This window comes from Struthio camelus, chromosome 30, assembly GCF_040807025.1.
Source record: "Struthio camelus isolate bStrCam1 chromosome 30, bStrCam1.hap1, whole genome shotgun sequence".
Taxonomy (NCBI): Eukaryota; Metazoa; Chordata; class Aves; order Struthioniformes; family Struthionidae; genus Struthio; species Struthio camelus.
In genome coordinates, this window is record NC_090971.1 from 4,886,377 (window position 1) to 4,911,465 (window position 25,089).

The 25,089-nt window shown below is 42.3% G+C and overlaps 1 protein-coding gene across 1 annotated transcript; it reads left to right on the forward strand.

Moving 5' to 3' along the window:
* The first annotated feature begins 752 nt into the window (after nt 1–752).
* LOC138062957 (feather keratin 1) lies at nt 753–23,630 on the forward strand. The gene is made up of 2 exons (XM_068922532.1): nt 753–835; nt 22,896–23,630. Exon 2 carries the CDS (start codon nt 22,917–22,919, stop codon nt 23,211–23,213), a length of 297 nt encoding a protein of 98 aa, XP_068778633.1. The 5' UTR covers nt 753–835; nt 22,896–22,916; the 3' UTR covers nt 23,214–23,630.
* Nucleotides 23,631–25,089: the final 1,459 nt, after the last annotated feature.

The following is a 25,089-nucleotide window of genomic DNA, read 5'->3' on the forward strand; positions in this document are numbered from 1 at the left end:
GGACAACTATGACTGTGGGTAAATATGCTTTAAATCTAGCTGAAAAGTGAAAGAAGAAAGAAATGATTATGTGGTAAAGAAAACCAAAAGATGCTCTATGGAACAGAAAATTTATTTGGAATGAGACAGCTTTTCTACAGTTCTGGAACAAACTTTGTACAGAGTATAAAGACTATCTTTCCGGGGGTTCAACAGGGCACTGGCTAACCACCAGGGTCAAAGTGGTGCAGTTTATAAGAAACGTCACTCTTCTTCAGTGCAGTTGTGTGCAATTTCTAGCACTGTAAGTCACCTCTCTAAATCAGTGTCAAAGTCAATAATATAACTGGAACAGGACAAAGCACAGTGCAAGCAGATGGCTAAACTGGAAAGCTGGTAGATAATTAATCTAAGTTAAAGGCAAAATGAGAAAACGCACACATGAGTCTGCCTGTGAAAGGTGCTGGGTGTTTGCAGTTCTTATTCTCTTCAGCTGGAGCCGGGCAACACCCAGTGCTCAGGCTCTCAGGCTCTGGCCTCTCAGCTCCACCCTCAATTTGCAACTTGAGCTTCCTTGAGTACTTTTAAATTGACTCCGTGCATACAGAGCCTGAGCTTAGTATGTCCACTGCTTCCCAGAGCGGTATGAGTTGCATGGATGTGTCCATTGGGAAGAATAGGTGTAGGAGTATTTTGGGGTGTACTGAGGCTCGGGTCGTGAAATGACTTGGGGGGCAAGTTTCTCCACAGCCGCCTCCAGCTGCCCGGTGACTTCAGTGGCCAGTGGTGCTGCAGCAGGGGGCTCTGCCAGCGCTGCCTTGGGTGGCTCCGAGGCTCCCACCACGGTCTGCTGCGGGTAGGTGGTGAGGATGGGCCCTGGGAAGGTGACCACGACAGGTGGTGGGAAGATGATCACCCGGGAGTCACCGCAGGCCACCACGCAGGGCTCGTTGCTGCTGGTGGCCAGGGGCTGGGGACACTTTGCCTCGCAGGGGTTGGTGCATGCCAGCTGCTCTGAAGCCATTGCCTGCCTGGGAGGGAATGCCTGGAATTTATTTGCAGAATAAGCAAAAGGCAGTGAGCCAGGTATGAGAATTTTTAAGCTCAGCTCCAGCTGATCTTTAAACAGGGTAGGAACTTGGATAAAGACAGCAGCCCTACACCTCTCCCTTTTGTTTGGTTTATATCTATTTTCCTTTTCTAATCAGCTGCTTTAAGCCTTTCTTGCTCACTTTACTTCTGTTCCTCTGGGAGCAGAGAGCCTCCCTCTTTCTTGTGGGTTCCCTTCAAAATAGACATCTGCTCTGAAACCTCTGAGCCCTCTGTAATGTCTCCCAGGGATAAAGACAAGCTTGAGCTTGTTCTGGCAGCGTCTCTTCTCCTTCCACGTGCAGCTTCTCAAGGCAGTGCCTGTGATCTGCATCTTAGAGGCAGGGTGCAAGGGAGAGAGAGGAAAATCCAGGGCTTTCAATAGATTTAAAGTACCCTGAGCTTTTTGAAAATCTGGCCCGGTTCTTTGTGACTGTGCGGGAACCTGGTGTCAGAATAACCGAATACAGATTTGCTTGAGTCCCTAACTAGTGCATTTTTTGCATTATATTCAAGTTCTCTGTCACTTGATCAATTTAGCATCCAGATTAATTCCTTCTATTATTTTCCTTTCCTTTTCTTTTATATTGTGGATGAGTGATGTCAAACCAGATGAGAAAATTGTAGCTGCAGTTAGGGTACACAGAAATTTAATAATGTTTATTTCTTTTTTCAGATTATATCTTAACATCTTCACAGTACAGTGTTACACTAACTTTTAAAGTTCTAAATCAACACTGCTTTATAGTGATAAATAAGGCTTTTTGCTTATTCATTCCCAGTTAAGGCCTGTGGGCTGAGGTAAACTAGAGTTCTTGTCCTTAAATGCTTGGGAGAAGGAGGACTAGGGGGTCTAGGCTTTAAAGCACTCTTTAAAAAAAGTAAGCAGAAAAGACAGGAAATGTTTCTAAGGCAGATGGAGGGTAACTTGGAGCTCATCTGTAAAATCAGACTGCAGAGCTGTCCACTCATGTTATTTGTTAGTTCCCGGCATAGTTGTGAGCTCAGTAGATCTCATCTATGGAGAACTGGTGCACAGGCTCCTACAATGTGTAGCCAGCAACACTTGCTAATGAAGGAACTATTCTATTTCTGAGCATGGAGTACAAATCTTCTAAAAGCTACTTTTCCTGTCTTCAGGAGTTCTGTGCTGCCTTGTGCCTGGTGCCAGCAGCACAGGGGAATGAGCAGGGCACAGAGCCATTTGACCTGTTTACCTGCCTCAAATACATTCAGAGGAAAGTAAAAATATCCTCAAATGTATCATTCTGGAAAAAAGCATACCTAGATTTTTTTTTTTCCCCAGATACCTTTAGGTTAGAACTTAGTTTTGACAGAAAAAAACCCCCTTAATTTCACTTCTGCAAAAACACATTAAAGCAGTAGCAAAGTCACATGTTAGTAGTTAGAAATCAAAACTTACTTCCTCCGTTATATTAACATAATAGTATCTGATCCTCACTTGCTTGTTGTGACTTTAATTTAGCTATGGATGGACATGTTACAAACAAAAGCAATGCTGCATCTCTATAGCTGCACAGAACTAACTTGAAACAATGACGAGATTTTACTTCTATAGTTATCAGTGAAAACCCCACCATCACTTAACAGCAGCTGAATCCCCTGTTCAAGCTATATATGCAAAAACAATGCTAGTATCTATTAGAGCCCTTCTGAGAACTAAGAGGTTGATATTCCTAATTCTCACATAAAATTAACAGCCCCAAGGAATCTTGAAAAACCCTTGATTTTATTTTTATAGCCTTTATCCAGCAGCATCTGTTAAAATACATCTCTAGAAAAATATCTGTAGAAAGATGCTTTCTGAGTCAAAATATTCATGCAGGATTTAGTCCCAGTTTTAACAAAATTCTCTCTAAAACAAAATTAAAGTCAAACTTTTTAGTTGTCAGAGCAGACTTACTCAGTGTACCGGAGAGAACAAGTCAAGTGAAGTAGTTTAAAAAAAGCCTTGCACTGAAAGAGGTTTTTATACCCTTTCTTAGATTGCCTGGAGGATCTGAGACACCCTTTGCGTAAAAGGCTTTAATTACTTATGAAGCAAACTTTGCATGTTTTACTCCTCCAGTTGCTGTAATTGTTTTGCTTGCTGCTTATGATTATCTAAGGCTGAGTTAGGTCATAATACAAAATGCAGATTGTAACCTGCAGGTTGCTTTCATCTTCAAATTTTCTGGTTTTGCTCCACTGATTTCATTAATTCTTGGTGTGTTTTTAACGTACTTCCAGTGACTTATCTTTGCGAATAACATGATTGTGCAGGGAGTCTCGGAGACGTCTGTCAGAGGACGTCAGCACACCCAAGACTTGGTTTCCTTACTGGAAACACAGGCTAACACCTACTTTTCCTCCCAATGGCTTGATAAATGTTTAGAAACACAGGGCTTGTTTCTCATCTGATATAACGTTAACAAAATTTGGATCTGTTCTGACCTAGGCCAGATGAAGTATCAGGTGCAAAAACTTCCAACAGCAAAACTAACACAGAACTCTCTTAAACTCAAATCAAGCTGTCTCAAATTACGAAGCTTAAAATTAGGAGTTGGTTCAATAAATGTCTTGCATATTTTACTCTGTCTGAGGTCAGAGCAGTCTAAATCCGATAGGATATTATTAGTATTAACATAGAATAATCTCCCTATATAACATATGAACAGGTGTTTGAAGTTCTTTGAAATCTTCCTTCTCAATGTCTCCAGCATATTTCTGATAAACTCCCAGCTTCAGGGGTGCCTCATAAAGTAAGAATGTTTAACCTCATAAGTGCATCTTTCAAATTGTGTTTTTTTAGTTCATTTAAATGTGCTTGGCATTTTTATGCATGAAACCTCACTCCACAGAGAGGCCAAACTTGGGGAAGGGAAGGAAAGGAGTATTTTGAGCCCCTCAGCACCCCCAAGCTGCCTTCCCTGGGTTGTGTAAGGCTTGGTGATGGGTGCGTACAGCGTGCTGATTTCTGGTGAGATGAGTCCAACACGTGCAGCAGGGTCCTCCTGGGCACCTGTTTTTTTTGCTAGTAACCAGATAGTATGAACATCATATCCCTCAAAGGAACTCACCATTCAGCAGAAAATATGTGTTTTTACTTTTTCAGTGTCTTTTCTTGCTGACTTTCAGATAGCTTCTACCTGGAAGACCTCTCCCCTCCAACCCTGCCCCCCAGAATTGCTTTTGCAAAACATGGGCATGCAATTCATCCTTACAAAAAGATCCCAGATAAGCACGCTGGATTTCTGCTTCAATTGATCTGTCATTTGGGAGATCCCTGACAGAATAGGAATTGAATCCTAGCTGTTGTATTAAAATGCAGTCCCTTAACTGCAAGAGATTTTACTCTTTTCAAAATTCAGCATACTATACAGAGCTGCTCTTTTTTCCCCCCAATCTTTCTTTGCTCTAGAGTGAATAGCAATGACGATAAAGACGACGAAGGGTAGAGAGTGATGTGGGTGGTATGTACCACAAGATGGAATATTAATATCATGAGCACTATTAATTTGAAAACATTTTAGAAAACTATATCCTTGTGTAAGGCAGGGACAGCATTAATGTTAATCCTTTCCTTGCTAAGATATGATCTATATGGTCAAACCGGTTGTGTTCAACTTCAGAGCACAAATCCTTTGTTTTTAAAGCTGAGTCAGGAGTGCTTGCTAATGAAGACATAATCAAAATAAAATGCTTAGGGATGGCTTCTCTGCTGATGTAGATCTGCATCATTCATTTCCTTGACTTCAAAGAAGCTAAACTTGCTTACATCATTGGAAGGTATGTTATATCAGCAAAAATTCTGCCCATTAGGCAAGCAAGAACTGAAATATATGTCCAGATTTTTAGCAAGGGTTAATTATGTAATATAGTGTATGGAGCCACCATATTTCACACCAGCAAAAACTCTGCTGCTTACTGATTTTTATAAGAAATACAAGGGGAAAGTTGAGGCAGTGAATCATGGTATAATTAGGACAATGCCAGGAATGACCTTGATGCATCTCTCTTAAAGTGATACTATTACCCAACACTAGGTGTTACACACTGCTTATTATCATAATCCAACTATTTGCATAGGCAACATATTAATAAGTGTTTGTGAAACATTTTCAATCCTTGGAGCATTCTCATAGCATTTAATTACTCAGGGTGTTTCCACAGACACTTCATAAATCCTAATTTATGGCATAAGGAGCATAATAAATCAAATATCCTGTCTGCAGATTTTTTTATGGGGAAGAAGGTGGTTTTCTCCCAGTGTATTTACCAGTTCAACAAAATGGACCCTTTGCTGCAGTATTTGGTGGTGGAAAAAGAGAAATTTTCCTGCAGACTCTGACAGTTTGATGAAGCATGCAACAGCTGGCACTTTCCAGGCTCGTCAGGTCCCCACCTTGAGTGCAGGGTTGGGCTTCCCAGGCTTTTGCATGTCTTCACCAACCCATTTCTAGGGTTTAGTGACCCCCTCAGAGAGCCCCTGAATAGAGCAGGAGAACCCAGGACTTCCACTTTTCATTCCTTTCTAAATGGGACTAAACTAGATTTTTATTACTGAAAAGCAACAACCTAACTTCAACAGATTATTAGTTTGCATGATAAACTGTGAAGTGGGACTTTAGTGACTGATTTATGAGGAGGAAAAAATGAACAAAATACAAAGATGTTCAGTTACTGTTCAGTAACAGGCAGAGAAAGTCCATTCAAAACAGCAGGGAATTGTCAGGTGCTGCAGAAGTCCTGATGTCTCCTCAGTTATCCCTTTTTCTGTGTACTCCACCCTGTTCACTATCTCTAACTCTTCACATGTGCACCAACCAGATTTGTACCGTAGTGTAATGTGAGCAAATCTGAACACAGCGCTGGATTGACCTGAGCAGGAAAGCAAATGAAATGATTAGTCACTATAAAATCTGCTCTGTGTACCTATGTTGTATGCTGTCCTTGACCTCACCATAGTGTGGTTTTTTTTTTTTTGGTGGTGATCCTGGTTTTTTGGTGTAGATGCAGAAACCAGCATCAGCAGATACATTTGTGAGATGCTGAGTTAACTGTGTCCTATTTTGCCTCCACAGCTCCCTCTTGTAGCCCCACAAGGCATTACACAACCTGCCTCAGTTTCCCTTTAGTTTTTCCTCCTGCTTCCCAAGCATCTACCCCAGCCTTTCATTGTACAGCTGTAGGAAGCAATACAAATGCATCCAACTGCTTTTCTCCTGTCATGTGTAATGTGCACAGACCTTAAGTGAGTTGTTATCATTTTTTTTAATACAAAGATAATTATGGGTGCTGAAGGTGCTGGTTGTTTTCCCAGAGTTATTAGATAAGAAGTAGAACAGATTAGGTTATAACTGGGTGCATTGGCTTCTTATCACCTATAATGTCACAATCGGGATAAAGGCTGCGTTGTGTTGGCTGTGAAGTAACATAAGGGGCAGTCCCTGATCGGGATGGTATCTGGAATAATCGTTCTGACCTGCCAAAGCAGGGAGAAAACAAATCTATAGGTCAGGAGCTGATGGACAAAAACAAAAGGCTAAACTGCCTTGTCCTGACATGACGGAGCTGGGCGCTCTCTGGAGGTGCGTGGCACGGGGACGAGAGGCAGTGGATATAAATGGAAGCAAGAGAGCTCCAGAGTGAGATAAAACACTTTCCCTGCGAGGACAGTCAAGAAGGGTCCAGAGGAGCTGGGGAAGCTCCGTCCCTGGAGGTTTTCAGGAGAACATGAACATTAAATAACTGTTGCTTCTCACTCTATATTAGTAGACAAAGTCCAGGATCGATCTTGGTGTATAAAATGAAAGGTTATTTTTCAGTTCTGTGGCACCAGAACTTAAGGAAGCATTGACGATATGTAATACCACAACGTGGTGCACATAGCAAATATTATAGAGCGTTCACAAAGCGCTTTGAAAGTCTTTGCTCTCAGCATCCCCCAGGATATGTTTAACCAGTGAGTTTTCCCCCACAAGGGATCCCATAAATTCACCTCAGAATTTAAGGACGTTTTATGACATGCAAAGCTCAAGCTAGCTAATCGGGAACAAACCACAGGAATGTAAGCAAATTATGTAGGAGAAGGAAGAAGGTATTTTTAGCAAACCATGGGTGTGCTGACTACCTCTGATATGAGTCATCCTGCCTGGCAGACCTAGGGCTCCGAACGGTTCCCCGGTCCATCACAGAGGCCTCATCTTCGCCAGCGTCCCATGCACCCGCGCCGGGGGTGACTTGCCATTGAAATCAAGTCCTTGGAGCTCAGAGGCTAGAAATAATGATAACTTTTTAACAAAGTATTGTGAATGATGCTCATATGTATATGTTAAGGTCATACTGTTACTTAATATCTGGATGTAGAAATCCAGTAAGATACAGTTAGATTCATTCTCTTCCAGTGTTTTGTGCAGAAAAGGCAAAAAAGAGTTTGAGTCAAGAGCTGTGAACTCATTTACTCTAAAATAGCCATCAGTAGAGAGTTACTGCTCAACGATTCCTTGAGAAGTCACACCAATAATTTGGGATAAATGATGTAGAAGTTGCAAATTTAGGATATAAGCAAAGGATGAGAATGCAAATAATGGGCAGGACTATCCTGTTTGCCCATACAAGGGAAGGTTTCTCTGAAATCAGAACCAGGGCAGAGGAGGATGTCAGGAAGAATAAGGAACAGAGAATGGCACTTGGGAAACTTGGAATGCAGAGGTAAACAGGTCTAAAGTGATGAACAATACCTTTGCACATTCAAGTTTTATTATCAGATAACTCTAATCTAGATAAATACTTTTTAGAAAAGATCTGATTTGAGATCAAAGTTGAGTTATGTGACATTAACTATATAATAACATAGCACTTTGCCTATGTAAGTCAATATCAAGCACTTGGGAAGTATTTTGAAATTCTTTCCCTGAGGGCATTCGGAAGTTTCCCAATGAATTATTTTTGCCTTGGGGATCCTCAGAGGCAGTTTGCAGTATAGTGTGTGTATGTTTTTTTTTCTTTTCTTTTTTTAAATCAAAAGCAAGGTTGCACAGAAATTGTGCAAGGAAAAGAAAGCAGATTCTAGTACACGGTGTGGGGCTGAGCAATCCTTCCCGCAGGGAAGTCACGTGTGCCTGCCCTCGTTTTCAGCGTAGCGTTGCCCAAAGGTCTGGGCCATGTAGCAGCAGCATGAGTCCATAGCAAACTGGCACGCCGCATGTATCAGCTGGGCTATTTATGGGTGCGTTGAGCAGCACAGGTCTTGCACGGATCCCTGGGGAAGGAGGGATCGGACACATATGCCCTCCCCTCATTGAGGGATCAGTCTGGGCAGGCAGGATCTGACACTGGGATGAGCAGTGCAATACATCTGTAGGGCAGGTTGCTGGTGGACAGTCGTGCGACTTTGCAGGTGAATGGTACCTCCTAGTGCTAGATCTACCAAATAAATGGCTACTGAAGATGTGTTTATGAGGATGGACTGTTACAGGGTACCAATATGCAAAATACAGTGCCTCGTGCAATGAGCACAGTGCATACCAGCTCACCAAAGGGGGGAGAGAGATGTGACTTCTACTGCCATGGGATTTGTCCCATGCACTTTATTAAGTATTGGGGTATGTGTGTGGGGTCTTAATTTAAAATGAAAACAGATAGACAGCTTATTTTCATGTAAAAACTACAAAATAATGCTCCCATGTGGCAAATGACACTTGCAATCCTCACGCACATACTTCTAAAGTACGGAAGTTGCTCAACATCTGGATGTCTAAATCTGAAGGCGTACGCTTATGTTTTGCAACTGCTGTTTTGTAACTGCTGCAAACTTATTGTTTTGCTCTGCTTGTGTACAAATATAATGTTTATGAACTCTCTGAAAACTTTGGAGATGTGTTATTACTGAAGGGATCATGCAGCATCCATCAGAAGTTAGGTTTAATTTATGGAAAAAGAAGTTGCACACTTAATTTGCAAAATCCAGGAATTCAAGTAGATTAGTATGTAGTATTAGTACTATTATGTACTATTAGTAGAAGATGTCTTGGAGGATGGGAAAGGTTGCTGTGAGAAAACAGAGTTTAGGAATCACAGCAGGGGAAAAAGCTTCAAAATCTTGTGAGGTAGTAGCTTTTATGTCTGACTAGCAAATTTTGACATTGTTTGTCATGGATTTAGTGAAATACAGGCCCAGCCAAAAACGATCCACTTAACATTTCTCTCTCTTTTTTTTTTTTTTTTCCCCCCAATTATTTTGAATGTATTTGGTGCAGAATAATAGGGTAGGGGGAAAAGTGATCCTTCCAAGAACAGTTGCTGCAAAGCTTAGATATTTAAAAGCAGAATCACTCCTGTGCATGGCCTGTGAAGCCTCTTGGCAGGGGGAATATGAGCACATTAATGCTCAGCCTAGAAATAGTCCTAGCTGTTACTGCATGTTGGCCAATAAATATTTGCTTTGCACTATTGAGTTGCGCTTATCCTGGTTGCAGAGCCTCTTTGTGCAAGTTGTCCCAGCAAAGTGATCCAGAGAGAGGGTCACAACGCGCTGCCTCTGCCTGTATGTGCTTTGTAAGTGATTTTGTCCTTTTTGCTTGGGGACAGATTTGTAAGTAGGTTGGGAAAGTGACTTTAGTATTTCAGTGAATAATACAAAAATCTATATCCACTATGCATGCATCTGCCCTTCTGACCACTCGGGAAGCAGCATGAAGGAGGTTTCACGGTGTTCTGCACTGCTGCAGTCAGCAGCTTCCTGTGAACGGCTTTGGAAGTAGCAGCATCTTTATTCCATGCAGAAATGCAGTTAAGACAAATTCTTGAAAAAATGCAAAGGTTCAGTAATAATGGGTGATGATTTAACTGATGCTGGTCTGGGTGTTGAGCCTCTGCAGGTGACAGCCACACTTGCAGGGGATTCAGAATGATTCAAAAATGAAGCACAAAGAAAAAAGGAAAAACAAAAAGTGGATGTTATGCTGCACAACAATGTTTAATGGGAATGAGAGGTGGAATATACATGGGCAAAATAAGATAGGTAGAATATAGTCAGAAGAGTTGCAGGACTTCATGAGGATCTACAATGAATCTGCAGTTCCATGATTTTGCACAGGTTATTCTTCTTTCTGACTGATCAGAAGTATTTTACAATAAAAACTGGTAATTCACTTGCTTGAAGTTTTTTGTTTTTTTGTTTTTTTGCCCTGATTTGCATAAAATGAAACATAGGCAGAAAAATAAGCTGGGAAGACATTACATCATGAGTCTAAGAGGAAATAAAGCACAAGCAAGACTTACAAATGCCTAATTTTAAGAAATGCCAAATAGAGCTGATTAGTTTTTTTTTCTCCTCATTTTGGTGGTAAGTGCTGCTTCAGCAAAAATATACATGTGAATTTAAATTTTGATAAAACTACATTTTGGAACCCAAGATTTTTTAGTCATATAATTTGAAAATATGGTTTTCTGCTTTTTATTTCAAGAGGAATTGATAATAAAAAGTCAATGTTGGAATAAAAATTTTAATTTATTGAAAATTAACACTTTTACCAAGCCAAAAATATTTTTGAAAATATTGTTTCATGGAAAATCTCATTATTATTTCATCCTAATTTTGATTAAAAATCAAATTGAAAATTCAATTTCTTGTAGTCTGGAAATTCTAGTCCTCAGTCAGGTCTAGTGCCAGGAAGCCATACTTTTATTGACTCCACTGGGAATTGTGGGAGCTCAGCACTTCTGCAATCCATTATCCATAAACTTAGTCGTGATCTGTCTTAGTTTTCAATTCTGCTTTTCACTTAATCCGTGGATATTCATGCTGGATTTAGGTTGGCCTGCAAGTTCTATAGGAAAATGGTTTGGGGGACTGAGGAGAGAAAGGATTACAGTTTCCTGTATCAAAAAGTGATAATTCTGATGCTGTCCCAGAACTGCACAAGCCCCTAAACCCAAGAGATCCCTTGGAACCAAGTAAGCTCCCGAGATCAAACAAGGCAGTAGATCCCACTATGGTTTGTTGAGGGAAAGTGGTGAGAGTTGGGCCGGGATAAATCACAGAACGTGGTGGCGAGTTGGGGTCCACTATGTCCACTATTGTGTCGGGGTATTTAATGACACAAATCTCATTGGAGGTGAGGGCAAACGGCTCAGGGCAGATCACCCCCGACGGCATGCAGCACTCGTCGTAGAGAGACATGTGGTGGAAGTAGACCTGAAACATAGCAGGGGGCAGTCGTCAGTCCGGCAACAAGTTTACACGTTAGATATCAAGATTTTGAGAAGGTAGATTTACAGGTTAGATATCATGATTGCACACAAAAGGGGAACTAGAAAGTGCAAATATTTTAGTTGATGGTTAGATGTTCAGCTAGTTTTCTCCTTCCTTCCAGTAACTCTTCTCTTTCTTAAGTAACCTTTTTGAGTTTCATTGCTTCCTGATGATATTTTTTTAGATCACCACTGTTTTCAGCTTAAAATGGCCTTGTCCTATTGCTTCCCTTCCTCCTCTTCCACAGACTTTTAACCTGTTCCACTGCTCTGTCTCACTTTTGCATATTCAAACACTATTGAAAGCCATATCCCAAACTCTGCTCCATGTTCCAAACTTCAATTTTAATCCTCACAGCATTTGCCGAACCGAAACACTGAGGTGAAGCTCACCTGGTTAGAAGTGGAGCAGTAAGAACGAGGATGGAGATCCACCCAGCTTTTATTAGTCTCATTATTTCTCCTCTACATTACAGTATTTTATAAGTGTAATCAGTCAGCCCTTTAAAGCTATACCTGATATCAAGGCCAGATTTTCTTGGGCATCGTATAATTATGCAGTCCTTGCCCTGAATTGTGCCCACACTAATTAGACCAGGCAAACAGATTAAAGGAAAAGAGGTAGTTATCTTGACCTTATCAGTGTGAAACTGATATGGAAGAGGTTAAGGGGTTGGCATAAAGGGTGGGCCTAAATTGATTTCCCAAATAAATCCCAATGGTTATGCCTGGGAATCTATGGGGCAGACAGAATTTAGTGGAGATTTCTTGCATCTCTATCTGAACTTCTTGTTTTAGCCATGCGCAATTGTTGTCTTCTATAATCCTCAAGGCTGTGTCTTCGGCTTTTTCATGCCAATTAGCCCTATGCCATTGATTTGAAGGCAACAGCAGAATATTTTGCCAGCTGAAGATCTGGTTCTGAAATTGTTAGTTTTGCATTTGACTGGGGAAGGAATTGCTACAGCAGCTCAGTCCAGGGGTAAGTATAACCTCAAGCAGTCTCACGCAGATGAACAATTTGTGAAAGTTCATCCGATCACACATGCAAAAGAAGTGAAGAAGAGGCATTTGGACGCTCCTTCTAGATTTCGAATTCAGCACTATAAATGTATTTTAAACAAAAACAGCTGTACAATGACTCTTTAATAGGAAAATATGAGTTCCAGTCTCCATAGGATTTTGAAAATATTTAGGGCAAATTCTTCAAACTGTTAAAAGACACTGTAGTTTCCTTGAAGACAGCTGAGGGTGAGAACGTTATAAAAAATTAATTTTTTCAATGACAATTTATGTTTAATATGACATAGTCTTTATAATATGAAAGAATGCTTTCCAGTATCGAATTATTGAGACTTTTCAGAGCTGTGAGGGAACTGTATATACACCGTCGCTGGCTTAAATGAACTATTGCCCTAAACACTAATGTAGTTTGCAAATGCCAGCTTTCACGTCTCAAGTTTAAAACTCTATTGACATAAAACTGAAGGACAGTAGAAAGTATCTTTCTGGAACAACACCCCATTTCCTAAGTTTAACCTATCATTTGATAATATTTAGATAGCAATAAGTAATTGATTCAAAATTGACTTACCTGTATCACCAAGGAGAAGAGTTTAAGAAAAATGATTAGAAGAGTTCAACGTAGCAAATGCTTTTATACACTTAGTCAGATTGCCTGGAGGATGTGACACCCTTTTTGCATGAAGTTCTAATTAGTTGCAAAACAAACCTCTCTGCATGCATAACTTCTGTAACGAAACTGTTTTGTTCGCTGTTTGTGTTTGCTAGCTCTTGGATCCCCGCATAGTGTGCCATGCATATTACACCCTGCAGATAGGATTCACTTTAACTTTTCGTGCAACAAAAAAAATTGATATACTTCATTAACCACATTTCAGTTATTTGCTGTGTTTTTGTTTGTGTTTTTTTTCCTCAAATTCAATCTGTGAAAGAGATTCAAGGGAGCATCGGTAGTGCTATGTGTTGTGAGGAAACAGGATTTTATTTTCATTTCACAATTCTTAAATATTGTCCAGGGTGGAAGAAAAGGGAGTTTACCTCTGAAGCTCCTCACATGGAGCTTGACTTTAAGCTGCTATCCCTGACAGTGAATATTCACTGTGGGTCAGGAGTGGGTCATCACTGTTCTCATAAATTCATCACTATTTTCCCAATGAGACTGATCATCTTTGAATGGAATGTGTTCGCAGGGAGAGAGCTCTGCGTTCTCCAACATCCGCGTTATTCTTTACAAATAAAACTTGCATAAAACGTAACTGGAGCAGGTGGATTTGTTTCAGCTCTCTTTGCAGGTTTTGACCATGTTGCAATTTAAAAGCAAGTAGTTGTCATCAGTGACTTTTGGTCATTGACTCAAGGCAATGGTGAAGTCATGGAGCATTGCAGAGCTGTGGGCTTGTGCACGGTCCCAACAGACTGGACAGGAGCCTGGAACTGGTGTTTCCATCCAGGCTTTGTTCTTCTAGGATAATAACAAGGTGAAGACAGAAAAAAGCGTGCATGAAATACCTATATCCTGATGACAACTTGTTTTTAACACAGAGGAGAGAAATAAGTTTAATCTGAGACTACTCAAGAATCCTTGAAACAGGAACTTGCGATGAATTTTTACTTTGATTTTTTTTGAGAAAATCGACTGGGACTTCTTTCTCTACCAGCCCTGCTCCTCCGCAGGTGTTGCTCGTGAAACAAATGAGACTAAAGTTTGTTTCAGGCACTGCACATTGATGGCTACTTTAGAAAATGAGGGCTGTCAGTTTGTTGAGGTTTTGATGAATGAGCAAGAGGCTATTATACTACAATGAAAAACATTTTTAAAAACACTTTAAAGAGGAAATCAATTTGACAGAAATACCATATTAAACAAGGAGAGGGGAGCCACTATTCTTCTGGGAATGCATTTCTGGCAAAGCTACCAGTTAGTGCACTTAGGAGCTTTTTGGTCTGACAGTCAACCTGACAGACCAGCCCATAAATCCATAATAGGTTTTGTTTTTCTTTTAAATACAAATAAATAAAAGCAATTCTTAATTAAAATCTTATTGCACTACCAATGATATGGATCTTTTACATATGTGGGTACACACTTAGCAAGTACAATACAACTCAGTGTGTTGGATCATCATATCTGATGAACAATGCTTTATCTGAATAAATGACTGGGAAATAACCTGAAATCTTTTGTTCTGTTCACGTGTCCCCATAAAGGCTTCTGCCCAGGGACCCCTGCCAAAATCCTCCCATGCTACAGATAATTTATGATATGAAGGAAAATTTTAAGTAAATAATAATTAAGAAGAAAGGAATTCTGCCTCCAAGTTTGCAAGGCAAGTGAGGCAGGAACATCATCTTCATAGGAAAGCACAATGGTTGCTCTTCAGTTTGAATGTAAATCTTTCAAATGGAAAATAATGCTTTTGAAAGCAGTAAAATGTTATTACATACTAGCTAGGTTGTTTTCTAAGACCATAGTAAGAAAGGAGAAAAATGAGTATGGCTTTCTGATTAAAAACAGGCTTTTTGGGGGCACCAGGCAAGCAGAGAGGAAAGGCAGGTGAGAGTGTCCTAAAACCTACTCATGCAACTGATCTGCCAAAACAGAGCCCTGCCACTGAGGGGCTGGGTAATGTTAAAGCTGTGACACAAGATTCGTTCAGCTGAAGAGCTGCAGGTATAGAGTCATATATGCATGTTTATATAAAGAACTCATTTAGTAAGGTTTTGATTCTTGTAACTTGACCATGGATAGAGAAAATGCTTGGTGTTATTAATATACATCTCATACCTCATGCTCCTCATAAGCCATGTCCAGATAAACCTGAAAACCCTGTACTTAAAAAAGTCAGTCTTTAACCAGGCTCTGTAAAACAGTGTGGTTGCTGTTCTCAGTGAAGAAAGCTATCACATGCAGGAGATCCCTTAATTATTGGAAACTCTCCAGTTACTCAGTTTTATAGGCAAAGTGGCAAGATGCCCCAGGACTGCCCAGCCGTTGGGACCCACAATGGGTCAGCCCTAGGGGGTCAGCTCAAAGGCAGCAAAGGAGAGCAAATTGGCCCCACACGTGACCCAAACCAGGGTGCTGCCCAGTGCATGCTTTGCCACAGGTGCTTAGTGGAAATTTGATATGGTTTTTAATAAACATTGCAGGAAGATATCTGGAAATAGCCAGCAAAAAAAGCTTAGCTGCTAACTGCGTTCATCTTCTGCCACTTAAACATCTCGAGCCGTTAATCCAGGCTTAGCCTAACCTCCTTTTACAGGCTTTCTTGCTCCTTTCTAAATACTGTTCTGAAAACTCATCAGTGCTTCATGCTCAATACATCCTCTCTTTCTGGCCCCTTATATCGCGTTTTATATCATGGGACTCCTTGAGACTTGCTCTTTTTGCAATTTTGGGCCCTATTTAAAATGTCACCTATCACTTCCTTTGCAGCTTAATTTTTCATTGCCTTGGGCAAATTTTAATTCTAGTTATTATCCAGGTTTAATAAAATGAAGCACAGAGGCTAAATGAATTGTCAGAGGTCACTTGGTGAGCAAATGGAACAGCCTGGAGTAAAACAGGCTTTCCTCATTGGTATTTATCTTATTATTGGTAATTTGAATTCCAGTAACTCTTTGAAGTCATAACTAAGATTGCATTGCATCAAGCAAACAAAGGGCAAGTCTCTGCACTGAGCAATAAGCATTCAAACTGATTAGATATGAGAAACAAAAGAGAAAGGATTATTATCTCTTTTACAAATGCAAAATTAATGCACGGGGATTAAGGGAGGGGCTTTCAGTACAACACAACACAGTGAGCACTTTTTGATGTGGCCTGAAATGACTCTTCCAGTTTTACATAAGAAATCTGTGGCAGTGAAGAAGTAAACACAGATTTCCTGAGTTTCAATAATTAATTTAACTCCAGGGGTATTCTTTATATCCACCTTCTCCCAATGCTGTTTCTGCACTAAACTGAGGATTTGATGCAAAAGCTCAGCCTGTAGGATGACTAAAATGTGTATGACCATGATTAGACCAGAAGTCTGGATATCTGAGCATCATTCTCTCTGGGACTGTCATTTTTAGCCAAAAGATAAGAGTCTTGGAATGGAATCTGAAGGATAAATGTCCAAAAGGATCTGAAGTCCTAGTATTGTGGAGATCCACTTGATCTGAGCAGAAAATAGCATTTCCACAGGGCAGGCAATCTCAAACTGTGCTTTGTACCCCTCCCCCCCCCACTTACTTGGAATGAATGGTGAGTAACTCTCATTTTTTCACAAAACAGAAAAGAGCTTCAAGTTTTTCAAAGGTGCTTAAAGTAATTAAGACACCACCTCTAGTTAAAATCAGTGGTTTCATCTATGTATTTTGAAACCTGAGCTGTCTTTTAAGAAATCTGCAATTACCAATGCCTGCAAATTAATAACTATGGAAAAATGATCTTTATTAAAAGAGATCCTTTTAATGAAAATCCTACATTAAAAATCATCCCTAAGGTAATTGTTGATTACCAGTGAATAATTGTCTTAACCTACCTAACGTGGCTTTACCTACTTAGCTGAAAAGACTAGTTAAAGAGAGCAAATAAAAGAAAGAATAAGGAGAGAAATGGGAGGCCTGTGTTGTGGAACCTTTCTTAAATTGACTGAAATATCAAAGAAACGTTCTGCCCATGATGTCCTAGTTACCCAGTTTTTTAATTTTTTTTTTCCATTGGAGTAAGATCTGCATATTCTTTGCATTTATAAGACTAGCCTAATCTGCATGCTTTTGGACCTTAGTGTTATGCCTTCATGTTTCTTCCATTGGAGATGGAAAAGCCTAAGCCATTGCTGGTATCGTTCTCCTGACTCCTCTGAAGCAGCCTCCAGAATTAAAAGATCTTTGTTTGGTTACCCTTTTATCAACTTGGAAATATGAACAGTTCAGGGAAATGGATGTTTTGTTTCTGGTGTCCCAGGTGGGCTCTTTCTGCTATTTCCCCTTCCCTCCTAAATGCAAACTAAACTAAATAAGATGTGTGGGTCATGCATTCTTACACAATTATTATTCTTCCCTGTTTTAAGATCTCTAGGAGACAGCAAGAGAACAAGCGCACTTTGGCATAGTTTGTGAGAAATCAGTATTGTCCGAGAAAGTTCGGGATTGTTCTGGAACAAGTTAAGTTGCCTATTTGGAGAAACCTGGCTTTGGCCAATCCTTGTTCTCTGAAAATCCTCCAAGTTTTTAAGCTTCTGAGAGGCGTCAAAAGGATTCAAGTGGGAAGGAGAGAAATGTTACAGGAAGACTGTGGTCTCTAAGGGTGTGCTATTAACCTGTAGCACAGTACAGGTTTCTGTCTACAGCTGTGTGAACAGTGCTAAAACCAGGGGAAGTGTTCTGATTTAAACCTACTGATATGTTGGCTTCATGTTTTTAAAAGTGCTCTTAAAACAGTGTAAAGCTACTTTTCGAATGCAAATCAAACAGAAATGAAGTATGATGCAAGCACCTAGAGAATGTACGTTAATAACCTTGACACATATTTCAGGGTGACTTTATAACTCTGTTCTAAAGCCCTGCAATCATGCTGGATACTCAAAATATGATAATAAGTGCTTTGCATGTATAAAGGCTTTGCAAAGTGCTTTGAAATCCTTTAATCTGAAACTTCCGCAGGCTGTTCCCAATGACTGTCATTGCTTTGGGATCTTTACACCTCTCTTGCAGGAATAATTTAAAAGATGAGGATCACAGATAAAATGAATTATTAAACAAAAAAGTAAATGAGAAAGTTAAATGGTTTCAGAGGAAGTTGGTAGAGCATGAAAGGTGAGCATGAACACTTTTCTATTGAAATCTCCCAGTACCCCACCAGATAAGATGGTACCCCAGCACTGACAACATCTTACGCAGACAGACTTACTTGCATAGTTGCAGCAGCTTGTACATAAAACCTGCAAAGAGAACTTTTCAGTTCCAGCTACAAATGTAGGCCCAGCACTAGCGGAGACAGTCGTCTGCTGCTCATCAGTCTGATCCAAGCAGCTGAGGAGAACGCACACTGCCAGGAAGACTGTCTGCTGCAAAATTATACCACGGGTCCATGAATGAATAACACTTTCTGTGGATAGGATCCAGCTTCTTTGAAGTATAGGAGTATTAGAGGGGAAAAAATTCAGGATCAAAGAAGAGAAATAAATTTATTCTCCCTATATATTATGTAATATGAACTCACTCCCCTAAGCCTGCAGATTCCTTCAGTACCACCAATGACTAAAGTAATAGGTACAGAAGGGTAAACCCTTCTTTAGGGTCACTAAAGTGATAGGCATGATCTTTGGTGCTGCTTCATACACAGTTTAGTTATTCCTCATAATCCCTCCTCTGAGACTCTCATGAGCTTGGCTTCAGAGTCAGTGAGCTGCAAGAGACATCCAGGGAGACAGAATTAAAAGGAAGTGGTCTGAATCACTCCTCCTTTACAGCTAATGTCACTGAAAAATGGTAAGAGGTTTTGGTTGTCAAAGCCAGAACACCTCAAAGGGTATAGATTTTTAGAAAACGCTTAGCATTTACCTTGAAAGCAAGGCTTCTCTGAATTGTTCCAAATTTAAAAGTGACTCGTTGTTTTGAAGGTACGTTCATGCTTTCCCAGCCGTGTATGCCAGCTCCCAGCCCATCTTTCTTCTGTCCTTACGGGTACCACAGCTAAATGTGATTTGAGGGGGGAGATATCAGTGTGCTACTCTTGTTCTCCAGTTGAGAGGCAGCCCACTAAAGCGACCTACAGTTGTACCATGCAAGAGGGACCAGCCCTTGAAATACACTCATAAAAAGGGGAAAAGATTCGTCACTGAGATTGAGCCTCCCAAGAAAATAGTTATAAGGCCATATTCTTGGTGGGCAGAAATAATTGCAATGACATAGAAGTGGAGTGCCTCTACTGGGGTCAAGGGTTAGCAGAGACTCTTTAAGGGGTGAATGTGATCTCATGTGAATGTGGTGTAGTGGGGAGGGGGGGAAAAATCCTGCATTATGAGGCAAGAAATCATGACCTGATTAGACCCTGATTAGTGGAATACATATATGACTTTGATCTGTTTATTTTAAAGGGGTAATATTACTCAATTCATGGGTGTTTGAAGTCAGTGCTACACTTTAAATATAATAACACAGCACTTTACATTTATAAATCATTAATGAATACTTGTGATATGACATTTGATCTAAGGAGGACACAGAATTTCTGATAAGAGTTATGGCCCTACGAATCCCTCCAGCACACCCCATAATTTAGAAAGGATTTACAGAGAAGAAAATTTGCCACTCTATTAAAGAAGCAAACAGGTAGAAGGTAAACAACTCCAGATAGGAAATCTGTCTATAAGGAAGGGCAGATCCAGACTCTCAGGGAATGTGAGGCATTACCTGATTAGCTCGTCCTGTGGGCTGACAGCTGACTTCTGACACAAGAGCACAAAGCTGAATTATGCAGAGACAAGAAAAGTCTTTGTCATCCTCAGTGGCTGCAGCTATTCACCCTGATCCTAATTGACAGACCCCTTAATCAGGGTCACTGCCCGATTAAGCATTGCAGAGGCCAACCAAAGCTTGAGCACAGAATGACACTTTGCCCATCAGAAAGGGTCAGGATGGCCAGAACTGCCCTTTTCTAAAAAAGTAAAAAAACAAAATCCCAGTTTCTGTTGGTGAATGACAAAGGGAGAGAAGCCATAATTCACAGGGTATGCATAAAACAAACTTTGGAAGTAACAACAGAGCCAGTCATAGAACTATTGGAGGCAGGCTAGTGCTTGGGAAAGTGGGTGGTTTGTGCTGATGAGTTCCCCAAAATCGTATTCCAACCTTATTGTGTTGACTAGTGCTACTGCTTCATATAGTCATAAAAATTTAGAGTAGTGGAGGATTGGCTCCAGAAGTTTTATAAAGGATTCTTATGACAAACACAGAAACCAAGGTTATTAAATTTTTCATTAAAAAGTGGTTTTGAAGCTATTAAATATTGCCTTCTTAGGGAGTAACTGTGACTCTCAAATTTAAAGTGATGTTATTATCCAAGTGACATAACTATTTAAATTTTGTCATATACTTGGAATATTTACATGGTATATGCACTTTGTATGTCTCAACTACTAATGAATATTTGGGACTAACTTTGAAGTTCTTTCCTTTAAAGAAGCTGAAGGAGAAGCTTCAATATTGTTATATAGCCTAAAGGATCTGCAAACAGACACACCTTAGTGGTTTCTAAATATATAATAGAAGAAAATGGAAAATCAAGATTCTCATATTACCAGGTAGAAAAAAATTATTGTAAACTAAATATAAAACATTATTTCATTCTATTAAAGTATAAAAACATTTCCATCATTCCTGGACATCATCACTTTGGACATCATATCAGACATCAGGCTGAAGATCACTACAGGATGCATTCCCTAAGAATTCTGAGCACTATGTTTGCACTGAGAAATGCTCTGTAAAACAGTTTTGGATTTCTCTGAGAAAGCAGACAATTTGCTGTGCTAAATTCCTAAGCCAGAGTCTCCTAACACCTGCAACGCTTTGTCCATTGAATTTCATCTCAGAGATTTAGTGGGATATTTTTATGCCTTGTACTACTGCAGTCTACTATTGCTGTTAGTATATGCATGATTCAAAGACCTGCTGTGTGAAGAGTTTTGTCTGTGCTTCACAGGTGTCTGGAGTGTCTGATATTGCACAATGGATTTTAATTGATATCGTGAATGTTCAACTCAGTCTCTGGCCAAATAGAAACAACTGAGCTGTCTAATTCATTGCTCTTGCACAGTTTGAAATGAGAGTCCATAAGGTCTAACAGGTTTTGGTCTTGGCTTGTTGAGCCAATTCTGAGTCTGGTTGCTGTCAGGAAAGGGTTCAGGAATCTCTTAGCAAGCTGTCGTTCCCTTTCTTGACTGTGTAAAACATAAGATATTCTCCAAGCAGATCTTGACTTACTATTGGAAGAGAGAAGGAAAGAAAAAAAAAAAAAAGCTTTTGTAGAAATTGCTCTGCAGATTAAGGGGCAAATTGTTTCTAAAAGTGGCTTGTAGTCATCAGCTGGCTTGGAGGAATATATACTTATAAGCATCTTGGTGCTACCATCCTGTGTGTGTAGAATTAAAAGTAAGTGGGCATTCTAGAAAATAAGAAAGTGACGCAATAGTGTACCCTTAAGTCTCCCTGCATTTCCAACATCTGGCCTAAAGTTTTTAAAGCAGGACTATGAAAAAAATAATAAAACTTCCCTTGAAAAACATTTGAATGAAAAAAGCAAATGATTGGTTTCTGAAGCTATAAATGAGGATATGGTTTCTGAAATAAACTGGTTAATTTTGACTCACAAACCGAAAGTATACTATTATGCAGGGGATGTAGGTATTCAAATAATGTCTCATCTCTTCAGCATTTTGATAATGTAAGACCTGAAGGGTCTGAACTCTTAATGAAAGCTCAGGATGGATTTTGAAGTTCATTCAGAGGCCTAGCAGCAAAAACCAATGCTTTTATTTCTCAATAATTCTACAAAGAACTCAGAATTTAGGGCAATATTGTTTCACAGCAACTAACTACTGTGTGAGAGGGGAGAGATTTGAGTGGTGATATTCAGCCTGATCTCATTATTCTTTTATATAATTAATATTTATGTGCAAAATACCTTCCAAGAAAAGATACAAATTACTGTATAGTGCAGTCCTAAAAAACAGTGGAAAAATTGCTTGAAATCTATATCCGTAAAAAACAAACATTCCAATGGTGAAACGTTCTGCTCTGAGTCTGGCATGATTCTCTTCTCCAAACAGCTCTGTGAAAGACAAGGCAATGAATGCACTAAAAGTTTCAGAAAACATTGCTTTCTAAACAGAGCAACATAAGGTATAAATGATGTGAATGAACAGTGTTCTGCCTGAAATACATTTCACTCTTCTGCCATAAAAAAGAAGGCTCAGTGGTGGTAGGGGCATACCATGAGAAATGAAATGAAGAGGGAGCATTGCAGGAAACCAGACAAAAGCCTATTTGGTGAGATCGGTGGGATTTGCATGCAGGTTGAGCTTGTTGGTAAACGCACCACATGCACAAAGGGTGTCCCTGGGCCTCGGGCACCTGGAGCAGTATAAAAGCCAGCCCAACTGCAGGCTCTGCCATCCACTTCTCTTGCCTTCTCCTCCTTGGTGAACAAGGTGAGCTGCTGCTATCCCCCTTCGCCACTCTCTGCTCTTTCCCCCCTGCCTCCTCTCTGTCCTTTTTGCCTCCGCCGAGTCCTTGCCTCCGTGCGGGCTTTGGTGTGAGCCTTGCTCCGCGGTCCTGCTCCCGTCTCCCGTTTCTCGGCTCGCCGGCCCGGCGGGGGAGGTGGGAGAAGGTCTTGGGCTGTCTTTCCAGGGGCCCCGGTGGGCCACAGCGCTGAAAGCTCTCCTGCTCCCTGGGCAGCCTCTGCCTGCTCCCCAGCCTACGCCTTTTCCCTCGCAGTGCGTGGGGTCAGGCTGCTCCTCACCCGCCGCCCCTGTTTTCCTTGCCCTCTCTGCCAGGCGCACCTCCGTCCCGCCGACATGTCCTGCTTCGATCTGTGCCGTCCCTGCGGGCCTACCCCGCTTGCCAACAGCTGCAACGAGCCCTGCGTCAGGCAGTGCCAGGACTCCCGGGTGGTGATCCAGCCCTCTCCCGTGGTGGTGACCCTGCCCGGCCCCATCCTCAGCTCCTTCCCGCAGAACACCGCCGTGGGATCCTCCACCTCCGCTGCCGTTGGCAGCATCCTCAGCGAGGAGGGAGTCCCCATCTCCTCCGGGAGCTTTGGCCTCTCCGGCTTGGGCAGCCGGTACTTTGGAAGAAGGTCCCTGCCCTGCTAAAGCCGGGGTGGGCGGCCAGGGAGCGCTTCAAGCAGGAACCCCAAAGCCAGGCGCCGGGCTGAGGACGGAGCTGCTGGCCGGGGTTTCTGGGTGGGCTGAGCACCCTTGTGCCCTCCTGCAAAGGAGGGAGGCGAGCAAGGGTGCCAGCCTGTGACGCCCGGAAACACGGCCCTTGTATGGCGTGCTCTTCTCCCACTTTCTTCTCTTCATCACGAGTCCTTGCTGCCTCCTGCTGCCCTGTGCCCAGCGTTGGTCCTGAAGCAAGCCTCGAGGAGCCCTGCTCTCACCCTCTACCCTGCACGGGACGAAGGCGCGTGTTCAAGGGGTGGCTCGCTTTGGGCTGCCCTCGCTGCACCCGGGACCGGCTCCCTTCCACCAAGTGCTGCTTTGTTTCACTCTCCTGACTCATTAAAGTTTTGCTGCATCCTAGCCTGAGCCTCCTTGCGTTCCTTCCCTGTTGGGATGTGCTCCCAAGCTTTGCAGGGTGGGAGGCGGTGCCGTGGTGGGGGCTGGGGTGGGCTAAGGGCTTACGGCAGAGCTGTTTTGTTCCTGGTGGACTGGGGAGGGCGGGGGCGGCACGCATTGCAGTGGTCCCCTGGAGGGGACTGTCCTTTGTAGGTGACGAAGGCTTCCCAAACTGCCGCGCTCCCTTGGCCAGGATCACCCGGCTTGCTGTGTTGCTCGCAGGAAATCCTTGCTTCGCCTCCCATGCCTCCAGGGTGGCTCTGGGGAATGGCGGATGCCCAAGGGAGCTATACGCCTCCAGGTCTGCTCCCTACCCCGCTATCGCCCTTCGAGGTTTGTAAGCCTTCCTGAGCCCATCGCAGTAGCGCGGGCCTGTGAGAAGATGCCACGAGGGAGGGAAGGTGGCATCTCCAGCCCTTGATCAGGCGGAGCAGAGTGTTGCGGGGCGCTTGAGCCCTGGGGCAGGCCCTGACTGTGGGGAGTCTGGCTGTGGGACTGCTGAGCGCCTGTGGGAAGCCGCTTCCTTGGATGCCCTGGTAAGCTTTTGTTGTGGGTGCGGGTGAAACGGCCCGGAAAGCATCCTGCCTTCCTCTGTAGTCTGCAGGCTTTGAATGCTCCTCTCTCCATGAAGGAGGAGGTTCCCTTCCGTGCAGGGATGGTTTCATCTGGAGTCCTTTGCCTTGAGGAGCCCAAGGGATTGCTTTTGCTTGCACGTGTGCTTGGATACATGTCCCCTGCCATCACTGGGGAAGCCCTGTGCACCTCCACAGCTCCCGTCGTCTTCCTGAATGTGGAATTTGGCTTGGACTTGTGTGATGAGTGAGTTACCGACCCCTGGTGGAGTCTGAGCCTAATTTGGGCAGGTGCTTTGCCCACCCTTTAGGGATGAGGCCGTTGCCAGGTCTGTCTGAGGGGTGCAGCTGGTGACCCAAGCAGGGCGGTCGTTCCCCTCTGGGCTGTGCATCCCCCTTTCTGTCCCAAGAAACACCATTCAGAGCACTGGCTCCTCCCTTTGTCCCTTTGTCACACTTGCCCGGGGAGGCCCTGAGGTCTCAGCCCCTCCAGGCGGTCATTGCTGTGACTCCAAGACCGCGTTTTCTTTGGCGGAGCGTCACATGCAGACATTTCCAAGCGTCTGCAAGCGTCTGCTGTGAAGTCAACGTGTACTGCCAAAGCAGAACTGTGCCCCCCAACTCACCCCCCCACCCCCCCCCCCATGACACGGGTAGGAAGAAGGCAGCGTTTTGCAGGCACAGAGCATCCTTTCTGGGAGGCTGCGGCTTCTCCAAGGCAAGAAGGGTGGCTCACTAATGCCGTGCTCCGGGAGAGCAACATCCTTCGTTCGGAAGCACGTTTGTTCTGGGGGCGGAGGACTTTTCAGGCACCGCCGAGAGAGGTGAGAAGGCAAAAG

Coding starts and splice junctions, on each gene's coding strand:
- LOC138062957 (XM_068922532.1), top strand. CDS start 22,917: ATGTCCTGCTTCGATCTGTGCCGTCCCTGCGGGCCTACCCCGCTTGCC.